Raw genomic sequence first — 21,527 nt, 5'->3', positions numbered from 1 at the left:
GAGATAAAGGGTAACATTTGCTTACCACACACAGAGCTTCCATAGAAGTCCCAGTACAAACCAGGGTCATCAACACTTCGACCTTGCAGGTCGGTTAAATACTCTGGAGAGGAAAAAACAACAACAAAAACATACTGATGAGAACAAAAAGCTGGCAAGTTTAGCAGACCGTGTGTCATACAGAGTCCCACCATGCATACTTCAAGCCTTCCACCAGAACAAACACAGCATATTCCTGATGCACACGCTACGGAAGACATCATGTACATGCCATCCTCAAAATACACCTGGAATTTGCTTCTCCCTGCATCCCTTCTCCCATCACATGAAACTATGGCCACATATAACCATATGACATCACATAACCACTCTGGGTCTGACAGAGATGGACCTGACCTCAAGCTGCAGTAGCTGATAGTGACCTTTTATTTCTGTGAAATGTAGGATTTGCCATGCTTTTTGGCCTGCAGTTACTCTGGACATGGATTGGGGGTGAAACAGTGGCCACAAAGAAACTGATGTAAAAAGCTTTTCCCTACAGCTATGTTTAGGAGACCAAAGTATGCAGACATAACTTGCGAGATTTGAACACTGAGTTGGTAAACACTGGGATTCAAGACACCAAGAAGTCTACAGTACCGGTATTCTGACACACCTATGTGTTCTCTATGCTGATACATGGACGAGTGCTTAAACTCACTGACTGTGAGTACTGGAAACTCTTCCAGAGGTGAGGTTAGTAGGGAAAACAAGTGTCTTTAATCAGAATGAATGGGAAAACTCTAAAAGTATGTTAGAACATGGACACATGTTTGAAGAGAAGAATGTAGGCATAATTTTATGAGATACAGAATGAAGCAGAACTTGCAAAACGTAATATATGGGGAAAAAAGAAAGATCATGGGAAACTTGGCTGTGCTTTTGCACACAGAGGGAAGCTCTGCAAGTCCCCTTCCAGGAAGCAAGGAGTAGGACTTTTTGGGGTTGAAACATCACCCCATGGCCATCTGCACCAAGAAGCCACCCACCTGTGAGGAAGGTCTCCATCAGCTCGCTGTGGGTCATCTTCACAATGGTCCTCCCCGAGTACGTCGCAAGCGTTGGGTCAGCACCATAAGACAGTAACAGGCGGACAATTTCTAAGTGATCATTTTCTACTGCATCATGGATAGGCCTAGGGAGAAGGAAAAAAAAAAAGATTGCGGCGTTACACTTTGACTCAAGAATTATGCAAATGTATTTGAAAAGAAACTTCTGACTTCAGACCAAAGTTATTTATAGCGAATAACACTATTAATACAGCTGTCAATCGTCTCATTGTCAGTTTCACTCGCACAGCGCTCCTTCCCCTCTCGGTTTTTCACAGTCACACTGCTCAGGGCAGGCATTTCTGTTGCAGCTATTCATGCCTTACGCATTTTGAGGGCCAGTACAATAATTACAGCCCTGTAACAGAAAGCAGGAGTTTGCACGATGCCTCAAAAACATCGTTTTGCTGCAAGTCACTCTGCCACTCCAAATCTCTGCCCATTTAGCAGCGTGTTGCGCAGCACAGGCCCATTCAGCCTGCCTTTAAAATTTATTATACGTAACGGAGAGCAGTCTGGAAGCAGAACCTATCGTCCCCTGACTAATGAAGACGTGCTAAATCCCATCATTTCCCAGGACAGCGAGGAGCAGGGAACGGAACACAGCCAAGCCCAGGGGCGAGCAGCCACAGCAACTGTGCTTCTCTCCCTCCCTTCAGGCTGCTGAGCAGAAACGCGGCTGCCCCTGGCAGATCACAAGTCTAGAGAGAGAAGAACGGCTGCAGCCAGCACCGCGTGCTGCCTGCCTGCAAAACTCGCCAAGCCGCATCACAAGGAAACCTCATCTGGAAGTGGAGCAAGCGAAGCCCTCGGCTCTGTGTGCCAAGTGGTGCTGGCTGCTCACCAGGGCCGAGCCCCCCACCACACGTGGCAGCATCCCTGCTATGTGAGCACTGCATTGGTATGGGCTGGTGGCCAGGGAGTGAGCGGGGATTGGTGGCTGCGCAAAACAGTGAGGGGCCAGGGCGCAGAAGGGGCAGAAGGGGACAGCCGCTGCCTTCACATCTACTGCGGAGTGGGGCTGGTGGGAGGGAGCTTTGAGATGCAGCATCTCGCAAAGAAATACGTTCCAGGTGTGCTTATTCCAAGTGCTTTCCAGTAGGCTGTGATTTAGGATGATTAACACTGGGGACACGAAGCACTCACACTTGCTCCCACCTCACTGGAAAGCTGTGCGCAGTTCTGCTGTTAACATGCACACGCTACACTGACATTAAGAGGTGAACACAGAGAGTGTGGAGCTCATTCCCTACAGAGAGAGGGCTCACTCCATGCCAAGGGTCAGAGCACCCCTCATCAATCTTTCCAACATCACACTGAAACAACACGATGCCCTGCGAAAGATGATGTCGCACTGCCTTGCACCCCAGGCAGCCTCCCCTCAACACTCAGCGCGTGTGCAGCAGCAACACTCACCAACACCAAAACACTACCATCCCCATTGGCACCCATGCCAAAAAACCTGGCAGGGCACAGGGAAGGGTGCACGCAATGTTCCAACACTGAGTACATTTCTATCCCCTACTCACTCACGTTACTGCAGTTTTTAATGGTGAACTGTTTTCCATTTTATTTCAGAATTAGGATTTTCTGGTTTCATTCGGAATGGGGGAAGGACTGTGGGTTTACTGGTTTGTGGGTTTTCTTGTTTGTTGTTTGTTGTCTTTTTTTTTTTTTTTTTTTTTTTTTAAAACTGACTTACCTAAGTGGCTTTAGAAGCAGTAATGAATTCAAGATGATTGCTTAACTTATTAAAAACAGCGTCTCAATCGCTGCCCAGTGTTTCCACAGATTTAACAACACCCGGCCAAGTTTATTAAAGAAGAAAACCCTGGGAGGGAGCCTCTCTCCCCTCTGTACAGCTGAGCAGGGTGCTGCAACCGGGCAGCAGTAGGGCAGGCAGTGGGATGGAGCAGCCCCATCTCTGCCACCCACAGAGCAGCCTGGCACAACCTGCACTTTATGAAGGCTATGAGAAGGAAAGGTGCAGCAAGGTCGTGCAGAAGGAGGAAGAACGATAAATGGAAGGAAGCGAAGGAAGGAAAGAAAACGTTGGCAGGGAGAAAAAAAGGAGAGATTCACGCAGATAAGGCAGTAACGGGGCACTGACAGGATTGTTTATTGCTAGAACAGCTTTTTGGCAGGTTCACTGGTGGGATCATGTGAAGGATACTCTCATTTGCTTCTCCCATCAGGGCAGGCAAAGGAAGGAATGTTTCTCCATCTTGACGGGGCATAGCACCCTATTTGTAGGATGCAGAAGTGAGTGCTGGAGCTAGCAACTTTCTGACATGAGAAAAAGATCCCTGTGAGTCCTCTCCTGCTCTCCTTTGTCCATATAATCTTTTCTGCCCTGAGCACTGAGGAAATAAACACTCTCTACCCCTAATAGTACCGTTAACAGCAGTACAGTTTGTTTTTAAAACATACCCTTCAAAAAGGCCCCAGAAGGGTCTGGGGACATTCAAGAGCAGCAACATCTTACAGCAGATGCGCATCTCAGCCACTCTGATGTACCATCCAACCCTTATTACTATTTTTACTGCTCCTCGAGTCAGGAAAACATTTCGTTGGGGGTTTATCATTCCACCACCAAAATTATAAACTATTTAGACCAGCCAGGGTTTGCTTGCAGCCTTCCAGGCACCATCCAGATTTCCTCACTGCAGCAAGAGGCTTCGTTACTCCTACCAAACCAACCAGAGGGCATGGAGAGAGCCACCTCAGCACGTTGCCTGCTGGCAACAGCTCAGCATCCCCCCAGCATACATTTAGGGAAAAGGAGGCAAAACACTGTAGCCTGTTTCCCTACATAGGGAAGCACAGCAGCACAGACCCAAGTGTCAGGAACTGGAACCAAACCGAGCCCCCCTGACACACTGACCAATGGTGACACTGCGGGCTCACGCTGGCTGCCAGAGCAGCATGCTGAATGAGCTCACTATTGCTGCCCAGGGACTCAAGAGCTCCCAGAGCGACCAAAAATACCTCTGGCTGATGAGTGGACTGGGGAGGTGGTGGAGGGGACAACGAAGCACATTCAGTGCAGTTACAGAACCAGGGGTGGGGTGTTAAGTCTTTGATGATGGGGTTTCTTTTTCTTGTTTGTTTGTTTTTAAGACATAAATATCTTTCCAAGGGGGCAACACATCCATGAATCTAGCCATAGCCGTCCCTGTTCACCGCAGGGAAGTTGGTTTAGATGGCCTTTAAAGGTCCCTTCCAGCTCAAACAATTCTATGAATCTGCAAATTGGAATCTGAAAAGCAACAAAGTTGAGAAAGATTGACACTGCTTTTCTCCCAAAAGTTCCAAGGATGAGAACTGGTTCAGGCTTCAAGATCAAAATGCCATTTGTCTTATGAATGCCAGGAGCTGCTCTGGGGAGATGGACAAGGCTGGCCCAATTGAAAGCAGAGGCAGCACTGCTCAGGCACTCCCCACCAAAGCCTCTGCTCTCAGTTCTGTTAGTTGTCGCACTGCAGTATCAGGCTTGCATGCACCTGGCATTTACACCGTCCACAAGGCACAATCTCAAAAAACACTAAGCCTGCCACCAGAAAGCAGAGGGTGGCACAAGTTGAGCTCTGACAGCACATCCAGGATCAGACCATTACTACATTCACTCCTAAAGCACATTTTCCCCAAACCAACTTTCACACAAGCCAAGTTTGTTCCTGGAAGATCAACTCCACCTTTGAACTGAAACCCAATCCACATTTCCAGGTGGCAGTGACAGCACAGCTCCGGGTGGTTTGCTATCTGAGTTATTCCATCAGTGGGACAAACAGCTTTGGGATCCCTTTAACGGGGCGCTGGGTGCCCCTGGGGGGCTCCTCCAACCGCTGCCTTGGGGCAGCCATCGGGGTCCTGATGAACCAACCCCACAGCCCAACTTTTGTTCTGCAGACTCCTCCCTTCCCCAGCTAATGCATGAAGAGCTTAAAAACAAGGCATGCTTAGTCATGCTGATTTTCCCTCCCCGGCTATTGGGATGGTGATGGCAAACGTGATAAACAATTTAAGATAACAAGCAGCAGGAGTCTGGCAGAATACAAAGCGATCTGCCCCCAACATGAATATCTGCCATCAAGTACTGCATATTCGGGGGAAAAGTTATCCCAAGGTCAGCCCCGCAGAGGTAGCCAAAGGCAGGCGAAGGGGTAGCGAAGGACTTTCCATTAGGAGACGCACCAGGAGCTTAGAAAAGATGCCGAGCCACATCCTCTACATCCACAAAGCAAAATGGAAAACACAAAACAAAACCAATCTCAGTATCTATTCTGTGAATACCCCTACAATTCTCTTAAGGGAAACAAAAGCCAGCACTGGCACTAAAAAAATCAATCCAAAATATGCAACGTGCAGATAATACGGTTTAATAGCTAAGCAAAACAACATTTTTATATAGCACATATAGGGCTTGCACACCCAATCACTGCAAAAGCCTGAAGTGCTCTTAAAAGTAACACCACTAACAAGGCAAAGACCACTCTTTTGGCACAATTCAAAGGACCTGGAGCACAGACAAATGGAGCTGCAGCTCAAGTATCATTCCTTCCTGCCCTGCAGCTGGGGATTTCACAAACTCTTAAAAAAAAAAAAAAAAACTTGTTAAAATTCCCAGGAGAAAAAAACAACCCACACTGGACTGAATTTGAGGCACAACAATTCCAGCACTTCATCACCCTGAGTGCCTAAGGCCTGGCCCCAAAGACAAGGGGCAGAGCACACTGCAACCCTAGGGGCTTCACACAAGCTTGGGGGCAGAAGGCAGAGGGACAAGGCACATCCCCATGTGGCCATCACGGTGCTGGGTGCTGCTCACCTGGTTCCATCCTGTGCGCTGCAGTTGACATCAGCTCCGTACTCAAGGAGGTGCCGCACGATGCTCAGCCAGCCCCTGGCACAGGCCTCATGCAGGGCACAGTAACCCGCGTTGTCACGGTGGTTGACATCGCAGACCTTGTTTTCCAGACAGTACAGCACCACTTCCTGGAAAGAGCAGAGGACGAAAAACAGACACACTGAGTTATTTGTCACTGCACGGGCTTCTCTTCTCTAAAGAAAAAGATTATGGAGGAGACAACAAACACAATCGCTATGATAATTCCATGTGTGGGGCTGGGAGCAATGCTTTGGCCCTTACACTTGCACTTCTGACTGCAGGATTCTGCATGTGTAACAGCATCGTGGCTGACATCAGTTGGGATTGTAAAAGGAAAAAGCACGTGACCCGATGCAAAACACATTTAACATATAAAGGACAGTTTACTATCAGGAAACAAAAAAGCCTGGCTCTATCATCACCAGGGAAATCCCATCTTCACGCACACTGATTCCTGGGTGGAACCCAAGCTTGGCACCAGCTCCGAACAGCCAACCCAGTGCTGTACACTCAGCACCATTCGTCCTGCAGTTCGTGCACCACAGTGGAGTCCAACCAAAGATTTGGGGTGATGCAAGTCTTCCTCTATTTGTGCAAAAAAACCCCAAGCCAATCTGGACAGACTCGAGAAGAGCTTTTCAGTATCTGAAGGGGAGCTATAAGAAGGAAGGAGACAGACTCCTTAGCACAGCCTGTTGTGATAGGATACAAGGAAATGGTTTCCAATTAAAAGGGGAGATTTAGACCAGATATAAGGAAGAAGTTTTTTATAATAGGAGTGGTGAGGCACTGGCACAGGTTGCCCAGAGAGGCAGTGGAAGCCCCATTCCTGGAGACACTCAAGGTCAGGCTGCACGGGGCTCTGAGCACCCTGATGTAGCTGCAGGTGTCCCTGTTCATTGCAGGGGAGTTGGACCTAGACGGCCTTTTAGGGCCTCTTCCAATTCAAACAATTCTATGATTCAGTGCTTCTATGCTTTCTAAGCAATGCTATAGGTACACACACAGCAAAATGAAAGCACTGATTGTGCATTTGCTGCTCCCAAGAACTACAAAGTACAGCAAGGGTCAGGGGGGCCCTCTGCTCTGTCAAAAGACAAGAATTCAGCGAACACTACGCACAACGCAGATATTCCCCCTGGCTTCAAATCCAGCGGAAAGCCCACAATCAGCCGTGCTCCCAGCATCCCTGACCTGGGGACTGGTATCCTGGATACAGCATGGAGCCATGCTTCTCACAGGCCCACACCAACCAGCCTGAGCACAGAGCAGCCAGAAGCCATCCCACCTCCAGTCTTGGCCACCATCATCCCACTCATCGCCCCCAGGGCCAAGAACCAGCCCAGAGAGGAGGATGCTCTCACCTCGTGCTTTCCCAAGGAAGACTGGTGTGAAATTATACCCTGAAGGCATGACTTTTCCTGCACACCAGGCCTCCCTGCTGGGCACACAACGGATGGATGGCTGCAGGCAGCAGAAGCCTGGCCGCGCTCAGTGCCACTTTTAGCACGCAGTTACCATTTAAAATAGCTTTTGCAGCCCAGAATAAGAAAAGGGCCTTTCAACTATTTCTGCAGAAGGAAAAGGCTCGTTTCAGGGCAGAGGACCCACCGCTGGCCAAAAACGCTAATTCTGTTGGGCAATTCTACATTAAGAGGCTATAAGAAGAATGCCATTAACCACAAAATGTAACCATAAAGCCCATAAAACTCTACATTGTTAATTAATTAAATGCCTCATTAACTTTTTCTTAACATGATTTATTCAATTCACAAAAAAATTAGCCATCGGTGCCGAATGTGGGGACATGTGGTGTTACAAACATGCTTTGGGTTCCACGAGCATCTCTCACTAACACTGGAGGAAGGCCATGAAAATGCAATAGGAAAGCTCAATGCCTGTGTGGGTGCTCCGCTCCGCTCCTAGCCGAAGTACAGACAGACCCACGGAACGGAGCGGACATGACAACCTGTGGTGCTCGGCACGGGGTTGGGCCCCAAGGCAATTCCCAGTGTCAGCGGAGAGAGCCCACCAGAGCCTTTGCCCCGCCTACACCACACATTTAACTGCCTTCCCAGATGGGACTTATTCCCTAATCTACCAGAGAACATCCCAAGTCCAAGCACGGACTAAAAAGCATTGAGCAAGCACACGGACGGGCAGCCTTTCTCTCCCGTCGCATTCATTACAGAAGCCGCTTGTAATTTTTTTCCGAAAAGCCTTTATGCTCCCTGTAATTCCCCCTCCTCTTTCCCCCCTCCGCAAACAGTAAATTACAGTTTTAAGACTACTATTATCTCAAGTCATTTGTTTCAAATGGTGAAAACGTAATGGATTCAAGCACGACCGCAGGCTGATGCGCAGGGCCTGGCGCAGACTCCAACCAAGGAAGCGCACGGCTCTCCTGCAGCCCCGGGTTAGCTCTGAGCACAGCGATGTGCCTTTGAATGAGCCACGGCCGCCCCTCGGCACCACCAGCTCTGCTGCTCACGGGGACGGCAGAGAACAAGCGCCTCCAGCTGCCTCAGGTCACACGCTAGCAAATGAGCTTGACCCAACAGCTTTTTTTTTTTTTTTTTTTTTTTTTGGAACTTCTTGACCACTGCAATTTTTCCAGGGGATTCAGTTTCCTACTGAGCGCAGCAGCGCAGCTGCTGGTTAGCAAACAGGCCAGACATAGAGCTCCCACAGCTGCTCCAACTACCGCAGCCATCCCCGCTAATAGCCACAGGGCTCTTCCCCTGCTGTTCTCCTGGGGAGATCCAGCGCAGCCGCCCTCTGACAGAAAATGAAAACCCCACCCAAACACAGGTCCGCTCAAGGCCTTCGGATCCTTCACCCTGGCTGCTGGCTGCAGCCATCCCGATAAGGGCTGCAGCCAGCTCCTGCTATCAGCAAAGCAGACAGAAACTCCTCAGCCCCTGCTTGAGCAGGGCCTTGGCCCATCACAGATTTTTTTAGAAGCTCCCACTGACCTGAGTGGAGCACAGAAAGCAAAGTGCCTGGTGTGCCGTGGCAGCTCACTGTGCAACTGAGCGCTTGTCTCTGCAGATGCCAAGCAGGAAGAAAATACCCACTCAAACCTAACAGCACACACTGCAATATATTTTGGCTTTGGATCCATGGGAAATTTTAGATCTTAAATAATTTAAATGATGAAGATTGCCATAGTAACATTGTAGCAACTACTGCTTCTCCTCCCAGCTAGAAGTGCCCCACGCTGGAAGCAGTTGTGCACAGGACACACGCCACAGAACCACAGAATCATAAAAACTAGAAAAGACCTCTAAGATCACCCAGTCCAACCTCTAAGATCAACCAGCCCATCACACCATGCCCACTGCCCATGTCCCTCAGTGCCACATCCACACAGCTCTTGAACACCTCCTGGGACAGCAATTCCACAACCTCCCTGAGCAGCCTGTGCCACTACCTCACCACTCTTTCTGAGAAGAAATTGTTCCTAATATCCAACTTGAACCAATCCTGGCACAAATTGAGACCATTCCCTCTCGTCCTACTTGGGAGAAGAGGCTGATCCCCACCTCACCACATCCTTCTTTCAGGTGGCTGCAGAGAGTGGTAGGGTCTCCCCTGAGCCTCCTCTTCTTCAGACTGAACAATCCCAGCTCCCTCAGCCGCTCCTTGTAAGACTTGTGCTCTAGACCCCTCACAGTTTCACTGCCCTTCTTGGAACGCACTTGGAGGACCCAGTGTCTTTCTTGCAGTGTGGGGCCCAACCTCCTGCCTGCCCTCTCCCAGAGCTGCAGGCCTCCCTCCAGCCCCGGCCACACAGAGGCCATGCTCAGGCTCCAACAAGCCCTTAAGTTCTGTTGATGCTCAGACTGATACCACCAGTGGTGATATTGAGGCTGTCCCTTCACCAGCCACACTGAGGCCAGGAATTGCATGCTGCTGTGCAAGGCCCGGCACTGCATGACAATACCTCACATGTATACCCAAATACAAGTGTCCTGAGCAGCTGAGCCACTGAGTGCATCACCTTCCGATTTCCATAGCTCCAGGGAGCTGCTCTGTGAGCAGGAGCAGCACTGGGAAGCCCCAGGCCGCCGGCACAATGTGCATGTAGCGCTCCCTCGGTACATCTGAGCATGCAGGAGGACACTGAGTGCTGTGGCACACACCCATCGCTCCTTGGAGAAAAGACGGAAAAACAAAAGCCCGCTTCTAAACCACCCGCTCCTCAGCCAGGGACAAAGGCAAAAATGACATGGCTCATTAGAGATCACCTAAAAAAAAAAAGCCCTGGGTTCTGTTTGCAGATGGTTCGCATTTAGGCGGAAGCCAGGGCTGCTAATAGATCTTCACCCCGCGCTTGCAGCCCTCCCTGCGGGAGGAGGGAGAGGTTCCCGCAGCGCACCAGGCTCCCACCCATCCTACTGGAACACCCTCGGGCGCAGGCTCACCTCATAGCCCAGGCGGGCTGCTCGCTGCAGCAGGGTCTCGCCCGCGTTCTTGTTGACGATGAGGCGGCGGGCCTCGGGCGGCATGGGCCGGCTGGGGGGGGGTTCGGGAGGGGGGCTGGCCACCTGTAACGCGGCAGGCTGGGGGGGCGGCGGGGCGGGCTGCAGCCGCTCATACAGCTTCTGCTCGTAAGGCTTGGCAGGCGAAGAGTCGCAGTCTGAAGTGGGCTCCGTGCGTTTCCTCACCTTCTTCGGTACCGCCACCTGTCAAAGCCATCACCGTGTTGGGGTTTTGTCTTTTACTTTTCCCTCCCCACTTTTACAATGCAGCACTTTGCCGGCAAAGAATTACATCCTTCTGCTGGCGCTGAATTTTTTTTAAGAAGGCCCTGCAATGGCTTTTAAACACCAGACTCCTCCATCCCCACAACAGCAGCTCAAACGCAGGCAGGGTAAGGAAAGCAAACGTAGAACGTGCAAAGCACGCACAGAAACGCCGGCGCGGAGCACCGCTGCCTGCATGCATACAGTGCAGTCGCTCTGTGCGTTAGCTCTGCACTCAGAGCGCTAGTGGGCAATTAAGGCTAAATAAAGATACCTTATCTTCGGCATTTTCGATATCTGTGGTGTCATCCCCTGTCAGGGATGACCTCCTCCTCCTCTCCTGCAGTGCCAAGTGTTTTGTTTTACACTGACGTTTCCCTGATGGCTTCTCGCACTCGGCGTATTTCTGCAGCAGAGACTCAGGTTGGAAATCCTCCTCTTCGTCTGTGTACAGCCCATCTGTCTTCCGGCTTTCTTTAATTTTCTGCTGTTTGGCAGCCAACCTCGAGGCTGGAGTGCAGCTTGGCTGAGCCTGCCTTTTGCTGTTTGCATTGCTGGATGAAAGGCTCTTCATGTGTGGAGACACTGGGAATACAGGCAAGCCTAAACGGGAAGGAAAGGCATTACACGTTGCATGGCGCGTTAAAAGCAAAACATATTGCTAGCACTTAACACGAGCTCCTTGACTGCTTAAGAGATCTACCAATTACATTTTCAAATCATTAATATTTCAAGCGTGCCGCATTCCAATTGTAAACAGCATCCTGCAACCTAACGTCCGCTAACAGTCGCGACGCCCCGATGCGAAGAGCTGCACTCAGCTCCCTGCCGCCAGCACCCAGCCGGGGAGCGGCTGCTCCTTACCTGGGCTGCCTGCTCCAGGCACCGGGAACCCAGCGCTCCGCACCTGCGCCCTGCCGGGCTGCACTTACAAGGATGGAGCTGGAAGGGGGAGAGGGAGAATGGAGAGTGTGGAGGAGTCTGGTGGGACAGCAGTGAGGGCAGCAAGAGAGGGAGCATCCCTGCAGCGGTTTTAAGTCAGTACAGTAGAGGCCTGCGGCAGGATGCTCGCAAGGACAGGTTGGGTTGGTAGAGGGCTCGTTCTTATGGGCCAAAAGCCACGATGAGAAAGAGTGCAAGCAGGTCTGCAACAAAACAAGGACAGGAAAGCTGACTTTTTATAGCCCAAATTCCCCTCAGGAAGAGAACTGAGATGACCTCAGAACCAAGTCCTTTGCAGAAAGATGCGCTAAGGGCAGCTGGAAAGGAAGGGACACTTCAGCCTGACAATGCCACACCACTGAGAGAAGGTGCAGAAAAAACCCACAGCACTTGAAAGAGGCTCTTCTCACCGAGGAGTCTCTGAAGTAATGCTGCTTTCAGAAGAGAAGAGGTGGCAGGAGCAAACAAGGCACCAGGCTGCTCCCAGAACTGAAACCTTTATTTAAAGAGGCGTGATCCAGAGCCAGCTGGTAACAAAAAATCTAGAATGCTCTCAGAGGGCAACTTCACACTTCTACCTTCCCTTAAATAGAGCTGCAAAGGCAACTTGCAGAAGACTTTCTGGATTGAAGATGAAAACAGAAATCCCTTAGTTCTTTGGAGCCATTTTCTAGAAAAAGATGCACATGGTGGTGTGCCAGCCAGATGTCGGGGAGTTTATGGGACACATGACATGCAGATTGTGCACCAAAATCCAGTGAGCCTCCAGGCTCTGCAGCTGGGCAGGATGCCTTCCAGCTGAGGGCTGAGCCCACCACTGTGGGGCCGTCCTTCCAGCACCACAGACCTTTCTAACCACGATGGGAGAGCAGCAAGAGCAGGCAGGAATATCCCTTTAATATCCATGCAAGTTAAAAAACCCAGCCCCATGAGTGATGTGGCTTGTGGTGAGCTGACTCAGAGCAGGGCCAGCTCCCTGCCCGCAGGCTGCAGGATGCCTCGGCTGCTGCCGGCACCGCGGGCCATGGCTGGAGTGCTGTAGGAGCGTGCCTCCCAGCACGGCCAGCACATGGGAACAGCCACAGAGAGAAAGAGCCAGAGACAGGGTCTGCTCCTGTATTAGAAACACCTGCTTGAGGCCAGAGAGAGAAATTTGAGGACAGGTCCCGGGTGAGAAGGAACATGCAGAAGTCTCCATCCTGGCGTGACCACTACACAGTGAATGCTCTGTTGCACAACAGGGAAAACTTCCCCATCCTGGTGAACTACAGATTCAAAGGCTTACATTTCAGCGAGGCCAGCAAAGTGACCTGAACGGTTTCTAGAACCTCCACACACTGGCCAATGAGGAACAGCTCAGATGGGTTTATGGTTTTATGAGAAGCTTCCAAAACCAGAAGGCTTTTCATAGCCATGGGCGACTGAATCTCAATGCCTCTGAAGCAGGGCATGAATGGCAGCATCTTTTTCTCTTTCCCAAGGTTATGTGTTAAGAGAAGACTGCCACTGCCTTGGGAGGCACTGCGGGGGAAAGCCGAGCATCCTCACACAATGCACCTCCTTGTTAGTGACCCTCGTTTAATCTCTACAAGATATCTCTTTCTGGAAGTACAAAGGAGAGCAGGAGTTGGGCAGGGATGTCTGAGCGGATACCACGCTCACCAAGGCAGCACATAAAGCAAGGGAGGAAGAGTCAAAGCTCCTTTTAAACTATGTCTTGATCTTCTGCTCCATAAATCCTTTTGGAGAATCTTCCCCAACAATAAGCATCAAAGTTTGGGGTTTTCTGCAGTTAGATCATCATAACAAGTAGAAAGATGGGCAAGAAGCTTTAGGACAGAACTGAAGCTGGCAGCTTTGCCTGCGACTGCTTTGGAGATGCCACCCAGGAACACTGTCCCCAGTGTAGGGTGACCTGGCTTCAGTCCTGCCCTTGGTGTAGGACAGCAGGACCCCTTCCTTCTGCTTCTCCCTCTCGAGGGGGTATCAGCAATGCCACCAGCTTGATGGAGCTGCCAGCCCTGGGGGAGCCCAAGCATCTGCCTGGGAGTTGCCCCAACATGGCCTCTCCCCAGGACTGAGCGGAAAGGAGGAGAGAGGGCAGGGAAAGGGGACACTGGGAACACAGTCAGAAACAAAACCAAGGAAATGGGATGCCCCTTCAGGAGGTGACCCCACACGAGAGAGCCTGAGTACCTGGGACCATGGGGCTGAGAGGATACCTGAAGCAAACGGAAGGATGAATGAAGGATGATGAGCCTGGCTCCAGCTCCAAGAAGAAGAGGCAGGGAAGCCCAGCAGCGCGCAGAGTGACGGAGACATTGGGTTCCCAGACACACCGCTGGTAGCTGTCCCAATGCTGCCCAACCCACCAACTCCGATCCCGCACCCAGACTGACAGTCTGCTCCCTCCCTACCTCCCTCGCCCACCACCACCATACACAACCCCATCTCCTCTAGAGACACAAACTCTATCTCCATGTTATCTACGAGAGGGTTATTTAAAGCCAGAAGACACACACACGCACAAACACGTAGTTACACACACATACACAAACACATTTGCTTGTCTGCCAAGTATCAGCTACGGTGCAGCTCGTACAGAGGAGGTGTCAGTGCTTACACAAAGATAGAGAGATAGATACTTTTAAAATAAAGCTCTCGACAGTTCCTTAACATCGGTGGCAGCATGCGTCACTGTAAATGCTAAAGCCAGCGGGTTTCCCTAGTAGTCTCTGCATACCTTGTTCATTGTCACTTGTTTTGAGGGACTCTTCAGACCAACTTCTATTGCTTTTGGCCTCTGACCTTTTCTTGGTGTGCCTTTCTTCTGTGAAGTCTTTGACCTTTGCAGTGGCCTCTGGCTGAACAGCCTCAGCTAAATCTTTCCTGCTTTGCCGGCCCAACTTGCCGGACGGGGATCTCTCTGGTGACACCTGCTGCTCCCATAGTTCCCTAAGATGCTGCAGGTGACGCTGCTTTTTGGGATGGAGCCCTGTTAATTCAATGCACACCTTCAGGTTGGTCACCTCATTACAATTGGGCTCTTCTAAGTGGTTAGAGGAATTGTTTGTCATTTCCCTCTCAGGCCAGTCATCTAATGGAAAAATAACTAAAAATTAATCAAAAGGCCCCCTCAACTTAAAACAAAAGCTACATTTCACTTTCGGGGCATATAGTCTCACCGCACTATGCATTTTAAAGGTTCGCTCATTAAGGGTTACATGCACTACAGTAACTCGCACTGCTGTGGCTAGTGTCCAAGGACTAGTGCTTTACCCGTGTATACCAGGGTTTTTATATATACGTATATATATATACACGTACATATATATACATACATATATATACATATATATAATTTTAAGTGAAATGACAGTGCTCACATTAGTAACTATCAAGTTCAAAAATGGAAACACATTAAGCCAAAGGGATGTTCCTTTCACAAGACATTCCATGAGAGAGACCACAGCAAAATGCCACCTTACCTTTGGAGCTCTTCTTCTTTTTTGCCTTTGATATAAATTCATCCTGCATCTCGTCCACAAAGCCCTCGTTTTGGCTGCCATCGTTTTGCACTCTCTCACCAGAGTGTTTACGCTTCCTGTCCAGACGCGGACATGGATGTTGGCCAATCTCTTCTGTTGGCTGGTCTTCCGCTTTGTCGTATATAGAATGTCTCTCTAAATAACATTTCTCATTTGAGAGATCTTTTTCCTCCAGAGCTTCGAGAAAGTGACCTTGGTTGTTTTCTGCACTAGCAAAGTTACCTAAAAATAAAATAGAATAAAGACGTGGTAAGTGCAAAACAATTCATTGTGAGAAAGCTGAGCTCTCTGATCTCTTCAATGTCACGAGTTAGAGTTTATGAGGCACGCAAGTAAACATGGAATCATACTTCGTAACAGCTCTCTGGTCAGCCTAACCCAGCAGCTTTCTCAACCGCTATGTACAAATCCCCAAAAGTAGGATTCTCACTGTTGTTTACACACCACTTGGAGAAGTACAAAACTCACAATGCTTGTAGCCATAGAAACATCACAATATATTTTTTAAAATAAAGAAACATCTTTACATATCGAAAGCACAGACACTATTCAGCAAGCAACCTCGCCGCCGAGCCTTGCTAAGTAATAACCCAAGCTACACTTTGCAATGACTTTCTTTTCAAAAATACTCTCTGATTATAATAACGCATCATTTTTCCACTAATTCATAATTGTTCCCTAACTTTGCACATCAAAATGCAGATTCTGGCTTAAAAGCATTTGTCCCTTCTTCTGGAGATGTAAGTGGGAAACGGCGCACACACTCTCAGACACAGGAATACCACTAAGAATAGTGATGGTATTTTGCAAAAAGCACTACTTGAATCCAAGGTTATAAAAAGGCTTCCTCACATAAAGCAATCAGACAGACGTGATTCTTATCATTTCCTTTAAAAAAAAAAAAAAATGCACTCACTCAGGGAGGATTTCCAGGGATAGTGACCAGGTGAGCACTGAAAGGCGTGCTAGGATGTGGCCTGGCAAGGTAACACAGAAACACTGTGCTGCCATACTTTCTGTGCCTGGTCCTCTTCCCCAAAATTTGAGGACAGAGTGATTTTAAATGGATGCCTCGGTCCCAGGACTTTCCCCAGGCACCTGTAGCCCCCAACGCAGCCCGAGCGCATCCCTCCTTATCCCCAGAGCTGCAAATTCATGCAGCTCTGCCAACACTCGCTGCTTTCACCATGCCCTTCAAATGCAGAAAGGGCAGACTGGGGGGGTGGGAGGGGAAAGCAATAGCCCCTCCCTAATGAGATTTTTCTTCACTGCAACTTGGAAAAGGCTCCAAGCAGCACGCAGCAGTTTGCAGGCACCAGGAGACACCTCAGAGTTGCTCGACGCCTGCAGGGCTGTTGTGTAAAACAGCAGAAGATATTTGGCCAAGAAAAATCCCAACACAAGCTGACTTTTTCCAGCCACGTGTTGGGATGTTCAAGCCACTCTGCTATCTGGCACCCCCACTTCCCCCAAAAGAAGAATGCGTTTGGAAAGAAGCCGGCAGACACCTCCTAGTGCAGCCCGCACAGGGTCACAGGCAGCAGCAGCCTGTGGAGGCTTTGGTCGCTCTTAATCTTCAGCCTCGCAGGAACCAGCGATCTAATTCCAGCCCGCTGCCACCACAGGCAACCGCCTCCGTATTAATTCCTTCTCTGCCGGAGGAGGGAGGGCGGGCCTGGCACGGGGAGGCAGCGCCGAGACACAAGGCAGAGGGCAGGGACGCCCGATCCGTGCTGGCTGACAGCTCTCCCCCACTGGCACTGCTGGCAGGCTGAGGAGCGGTGACACAGCCAGACCCCTGTGCTCGCTAATCCATGTTGCATAACTGCCCCGCAGAGCTGAGCGGGGCCACTGTGCTGTGTGGGGCTCATCCAAGCTCCCTGTCAAGTGGGTTCCTGCAGCCTGTGAGGAGCACTGCGAGCACCGAGCCAACAGGAGGCCTGGCAGCACTTGTGTGCCCAACAAGGACAAGGAGAAGTTGTTTGTGCTTTTAATCTGCCTCCCTGTATTCAGGTGGGGTATAAGGGAGAATTTCTTCTCAGAAGAAGTAATGAGGCAGTGACACGGGCTACCCAAGGAATGGGGTAGTCACTGTTCAAGAACCGTGTGGATGTGGCAGAGAGGGACATGGGCAGTGGGCATGGTGTGATGGGCTGACGGTTAAATTGTCTTAGAGGTCTTTTCCAACCTTAATGATTATACAACATCGTTTTCTCTGCCCTAGGTGGAAAACAACAACATGCTTTGAGCCTTCCTATCCTCATTATTCAACCAGCGAAGAGGTAGCCAGAAACGGAGGATAAATGCTGAGTTCTCATAGCAACACACCTCTATGAGATTAAACTCTCAAACATGTTCCTGCCTCAGCCCTCAAGCATCGCGACTCTCACCGCACCGCAAGAATCAACACCAACACCACAAACCATGGCTGCTGTCCTATGACACTACAGACGAGGGGCTCCTTTACATATGGCTTCTGCCCGGAGCCACATCTCAGTACACTGGCTCACGAGAAACAGTTCCACACGCGCAGCAAAAAAACCACGCACAAACTTTCCTTTGTTTTTTTTCCACTTTCCTGTTGCCGTCAGCTGTTTGAGACTGGGGCCTCCCATGCAATGCAAACAAGGAAACACATCGTCGTGTTTGAGCTGCAGTTCTTTTGTTCAAATAACATGGCAGCTAAAAACAGCATTTCCTCTTCCCCGCAGCTACCTCGCACTGCACTCACTTAGGCAAGGCAGTCTTTATGCATACCTGTGCTGTAATGACAGCCCAAGTGCTACAAAATAGCATCCAGCACCCAGCACCCAGATCACGACACAGTCAGAAAGTCACCTTCAGCACCAAATCCAGAGCATCCAACATGTCAGAGGAAACCCAGTTGGTTTTGTGTCTTTTTTCTCCAAGCATCTCTGCTTGGGAACTTCCCCAGTCTGTTTCCTCCTGCTCCTGCTACTGCTGTCTCCCTGCACAGCCATTTTTCCTTCTTTTTTGCATCGTGTGTAGGCGATAACTGCGCAGGGCATGGGACACGCTCGCTGCTGCGACCTTCCATTTGCCCAGGCATACTCACAGCCCAGCAGAACAGATGAACAGAAGGCTGCTGGGCCACATGCGCAGCGGCACCTCGTTCCGATGCTGCCCATCAGCCAACTGCAGCTTTCACTTTCACGCATAGAAACTGCTTCAACTTTTTTCTTAAACCTTCTTTAACCTATCAGGTCCCATTCTTCCCGGTTAAGGATTAAATGGGCAGCGTCTTCCTGCTATAAAATGAGATGAGCGGGTAATTATGCTCCCCGATGAGGAAATTCATGGCTTGCGGAATGCATTCAATCTTTCACACTCCGGTATGATTTTCAGCATCGCTCCGACAGCTGTGCTGCACGCCAACATGCGATCATCACATGCCCGTATTGATGCGCGTGTCCATGCCAATAGCTTAAATCACTTGATCTCCGAACAATTCTCTGACTCATGACATATGCATCCTATAATTTATCGTGTTTGTGCTATGGAAATGCACCGAAGAAGCATTGCCTCAGCAACATTTACAAGTCACCTTGGCAACAAAGCAGCTTCGCTGCTGTTCTCGTAATGCCCAGGAAAACCTGAACAAGATGGGAGAGAATCAAAGCACCTCGAGTTAGAGGTGTTTAAATTTCCTCAGTTTAGATTTCCCCATCTCGGGGCAGCACACCACCTGCCTAAAATCGGGCACGAACCTCTGGCATAGCACTGTGAGGCACTGCTGCAAAGCTCAGTCAGAGTAAAAGTTGAAGGAATCAGGTATCGCCTTCATTTGCCTCAAAAATAAGTCAATGTGCGTGCTTCACACCTAAGCAAAAAACCATTCCCGAGAGTGCCTTAACAGAAGAGCCTGCATACTATTGGGTGCCTCTCGAGCATCGCCTGCTACGTTACCCAGCCTGCTGTCATTGCACCGGCAGCAGTGAGCCAGCCCAGCGCTGCAGGCACATTAGCAAGCTTTCACGCCAAACACAACAGCGTGGTTAGGAACTGGAGGAAACGGGAAGCAAACAGCATTTCTCCTCTGATCACAGGCAACAAGCAAAAGAGCGAGGTGCGCGTGGACCTGCTTGGACAGTGGTGTGCTGGGAGCTGCAGCTTGAGGCGTGCTGAGCCGCAGGCAGCCAGGGGCCTCCTGATTTATCTGCTGCTGTCCCCAGGGGCAGGAGGTGAAACACCACGATAAAAAACGTACTGAGGGCTGAATGTGCGCCTGTAAACACTGTCGGTAGCATGGGCAGGCATGCTAGAGAGGAGTTCTGATGTTAGGGGCTTACAGCTTCAGCCAAACTCTGAAAATCCCCCCTAATCAGAGCACATCAGCAGCAGGGAGGAACAAACTAACAAGACTGAGCACAATTCTGCCTCAGACACGCTGTAGCCAGCGGACTCCAGAATGGGAGACCTCCACAAGTGATGGATTTAATACTGTAACACCGGCCTTTGGTGAGGGCAGCACGGGGGGGAGGGGGGGGGGAGTGAGAGGGGGGGGCAGGCAGCATACTGTGCATCCTTTCCTCCTGGATCCAATCAGGGGAGCGCCAGCTGGGTGCTGCCCTTCCTCCCTACAGCCACTATGCAGTGGCTACTGCCTACAGCAGTGCACTATGATGAGGGAAATTCCAACCAGCCCCGCAGCTCAGCCTTCTCCCCAACCTGATGCTGCTCCACTCGACATTCAGAACCCCCCCCCCGCTGCCTGGCCAGACCAACCCTCATTCACGCTGCTATTTCATGGCAGCAATGCCACAGTAACTTGATTTAGGTGAGTAACGGAGCAAGCACGATTGACTGGCGTGCTCTCTGCCAAAAGCATTAAACAAAGACCAGAACAATAATTCAAAGTTATTAAATTGCCCGAATAAATTTCCTACTGGCCTTACTTGCGCATCCCTACCCACAGCAGCGCACACATCCCCCAGGCTGCCCAACGCACACACTGACACAGGCACCACAATGCCCACGCTGTGCTTCCCCTTGTTTAGCGACGCTTTCAGTGCAGGTTTTTTGTTTTTGTTTTTTTTTTTGGAGCAGTTAAAAACAAAGTAGCAGCAGGGGGAACCAATCCTTTCCTTAATTACTTCGTAAAAGAAAACCAATTTGGAAACTGATGGAAGCCAGATGCTTACCAACAGTTCCCAAAATAAGAAGCGATTTTGCCCGCATAACGCAAAAAAGCCAACACCAGCTATTTACTGACGCTTCCCCGTCTCCAGGGCTCCATCCCCAGCACCACACACCCCCAGGACCAGGCATAGCCACGAGATCTGCACAACTTCCATGCGTCCTATGCCAACCAGCGACGCGGCAAGACAGAGATCACCCCACGCCAGTTCTGTCCGAGCTGCTGCGGCACAGACACACAGACACATTTCCGAAAGCCATCGAAACGCGCTTACATCTGTCATTGTCATTTTGGTCAGCAATGGCATCTTCCAGAGTGACAGGCTTTGGCTTCTTTTCACCGCTTCCTTTCAAGTTTTCCCAGTCTGCCTGGCTGAATCTGCAGACCTCTGAGTCTTTGGTAGCTGTTTGGCCTTCTCTCTCTTTCATCTCCAACTCTGAGAAGCGCATCATTGCACGCTAGAAAGAGAATTGATATGAAAAAAAAAGTCTTGCGATAAAAGCGCCTTCATTTACCTTACCTTCTATGAAAGTATTTCCAAAGAAAAAGCTGAGCCAGACAGTTAGCGTTAGAGTTTTAAGCACCTGACTTGTCAAACAGTTTTCTAGCATCGATATGCAAACAGCCACACAATTCTTTCTTAGATAAGCGTATATATATGCATATATATATAGATATAAATGTATACTGTATATAAAACAAAAACATTCCAATTTGGAGATAAAAGGAGACAAAAACAAAAAGAAATTAAAAAAAACAACACAAAACTGTACAATGAATAAAGACGACCATGGCCCACAAACTTCCCTTTGTGTATTTGGAAATGAAATTTAACTCAAAGGTTTATGTAAGAGTCTAGTAATAAAAATTTGAAGAACTGACCTCACAGTAAGCAGCAGGTAGACATAAAATACTGTCCTCTTGTAATCCTTCCATCTATGTAATTAAAATGGGCACTCAATGGATCATTTAGATAATTTCATCCATTTTTATAAGCATCAACCACTTCTTTTCTTAACAATGCAAAACAATTTGGCTTAACTCATCTGTTCATTAAAAGTAAAATACCTTAAGGCTATTCCTACACAGCATCTCTCTGCCATCCCTCAGCATCAGCCTCGGCGCTGCCCCTACTCCTGACTACTCGCTCGCCTG

General features: G+C 49.7%; 1 protein-coding gene across 11 annotated transcripts in view; it reads right to left on the bottom strand.

The window, feature by feature from the left end:
- Positions 1–21,527, bottom strand: part of BCOR (BCL6 corepressor) — a 58,466-nt gene that overhangs the window by 2,380 nt on the left and 34,559 nt on the right. For 5 of the 11 annotated variants that reach the window (XM_085209814.1, XM_085209811.1, XM_085209803.1 and 2 more), the window contains exons 5-13: positions 21,255–21,308; positions 20,647–20,830; positions 15,155–15,436; positions 14,410–14,763; positions 10,999–11,327; positions 10,404–10,664; positions 5,917–6,083; positions 1,029–1,174; positions 26–103 (exon numbers count right to left, since the gene is read on the bottom strand). In XM_085209814.1, coding sequence (XP_085065940.1) covers positions 26–103; positions 1,029–1,174; positions 5,917–6,083; positions 10,404–10,664; positions 10,999–11,327; positions 14,410–14,763; positions 15,155–15,436; positions 20,647–20,830; positions 21,255–21,308 — 1,855 coding nt within the window. The remainder of the gene's footprint in view (positions 1–25; positions 104–1,028; positions 1,175–5,916; positions 6,084–10,403; positions 10,665–10,998; positions 11,328–14,409; positions 14,764–15,154; positions 15,437–20,646; positions 20,831–21,254; positions 21,309–21,527) is intronic. The other 6 variants (XM_085209844.1, XM_085209848.1, XM_085209834.1 and 3 more) reach the window with 4 other exon arrangements.

Source organism: Meleagris gallopavo, chromosome 1 (assembly GCF_905368555.1).
Source record: "Meleagris gallopavo chromosome 1, MGAL_WU_HG_1.1, whole genome shotgun sequence".
Taxonomy (NCBI): Eukaryota; Metazoa; Chordata; class Aves; order Galliformes; family Phasianidae; genus Meleagris; species Meleagris gallopavo.
Note: the sequence above shows the minus strand (reverse complement) of the source record. Positions and strands in the feature narration are given on the sequence as shown.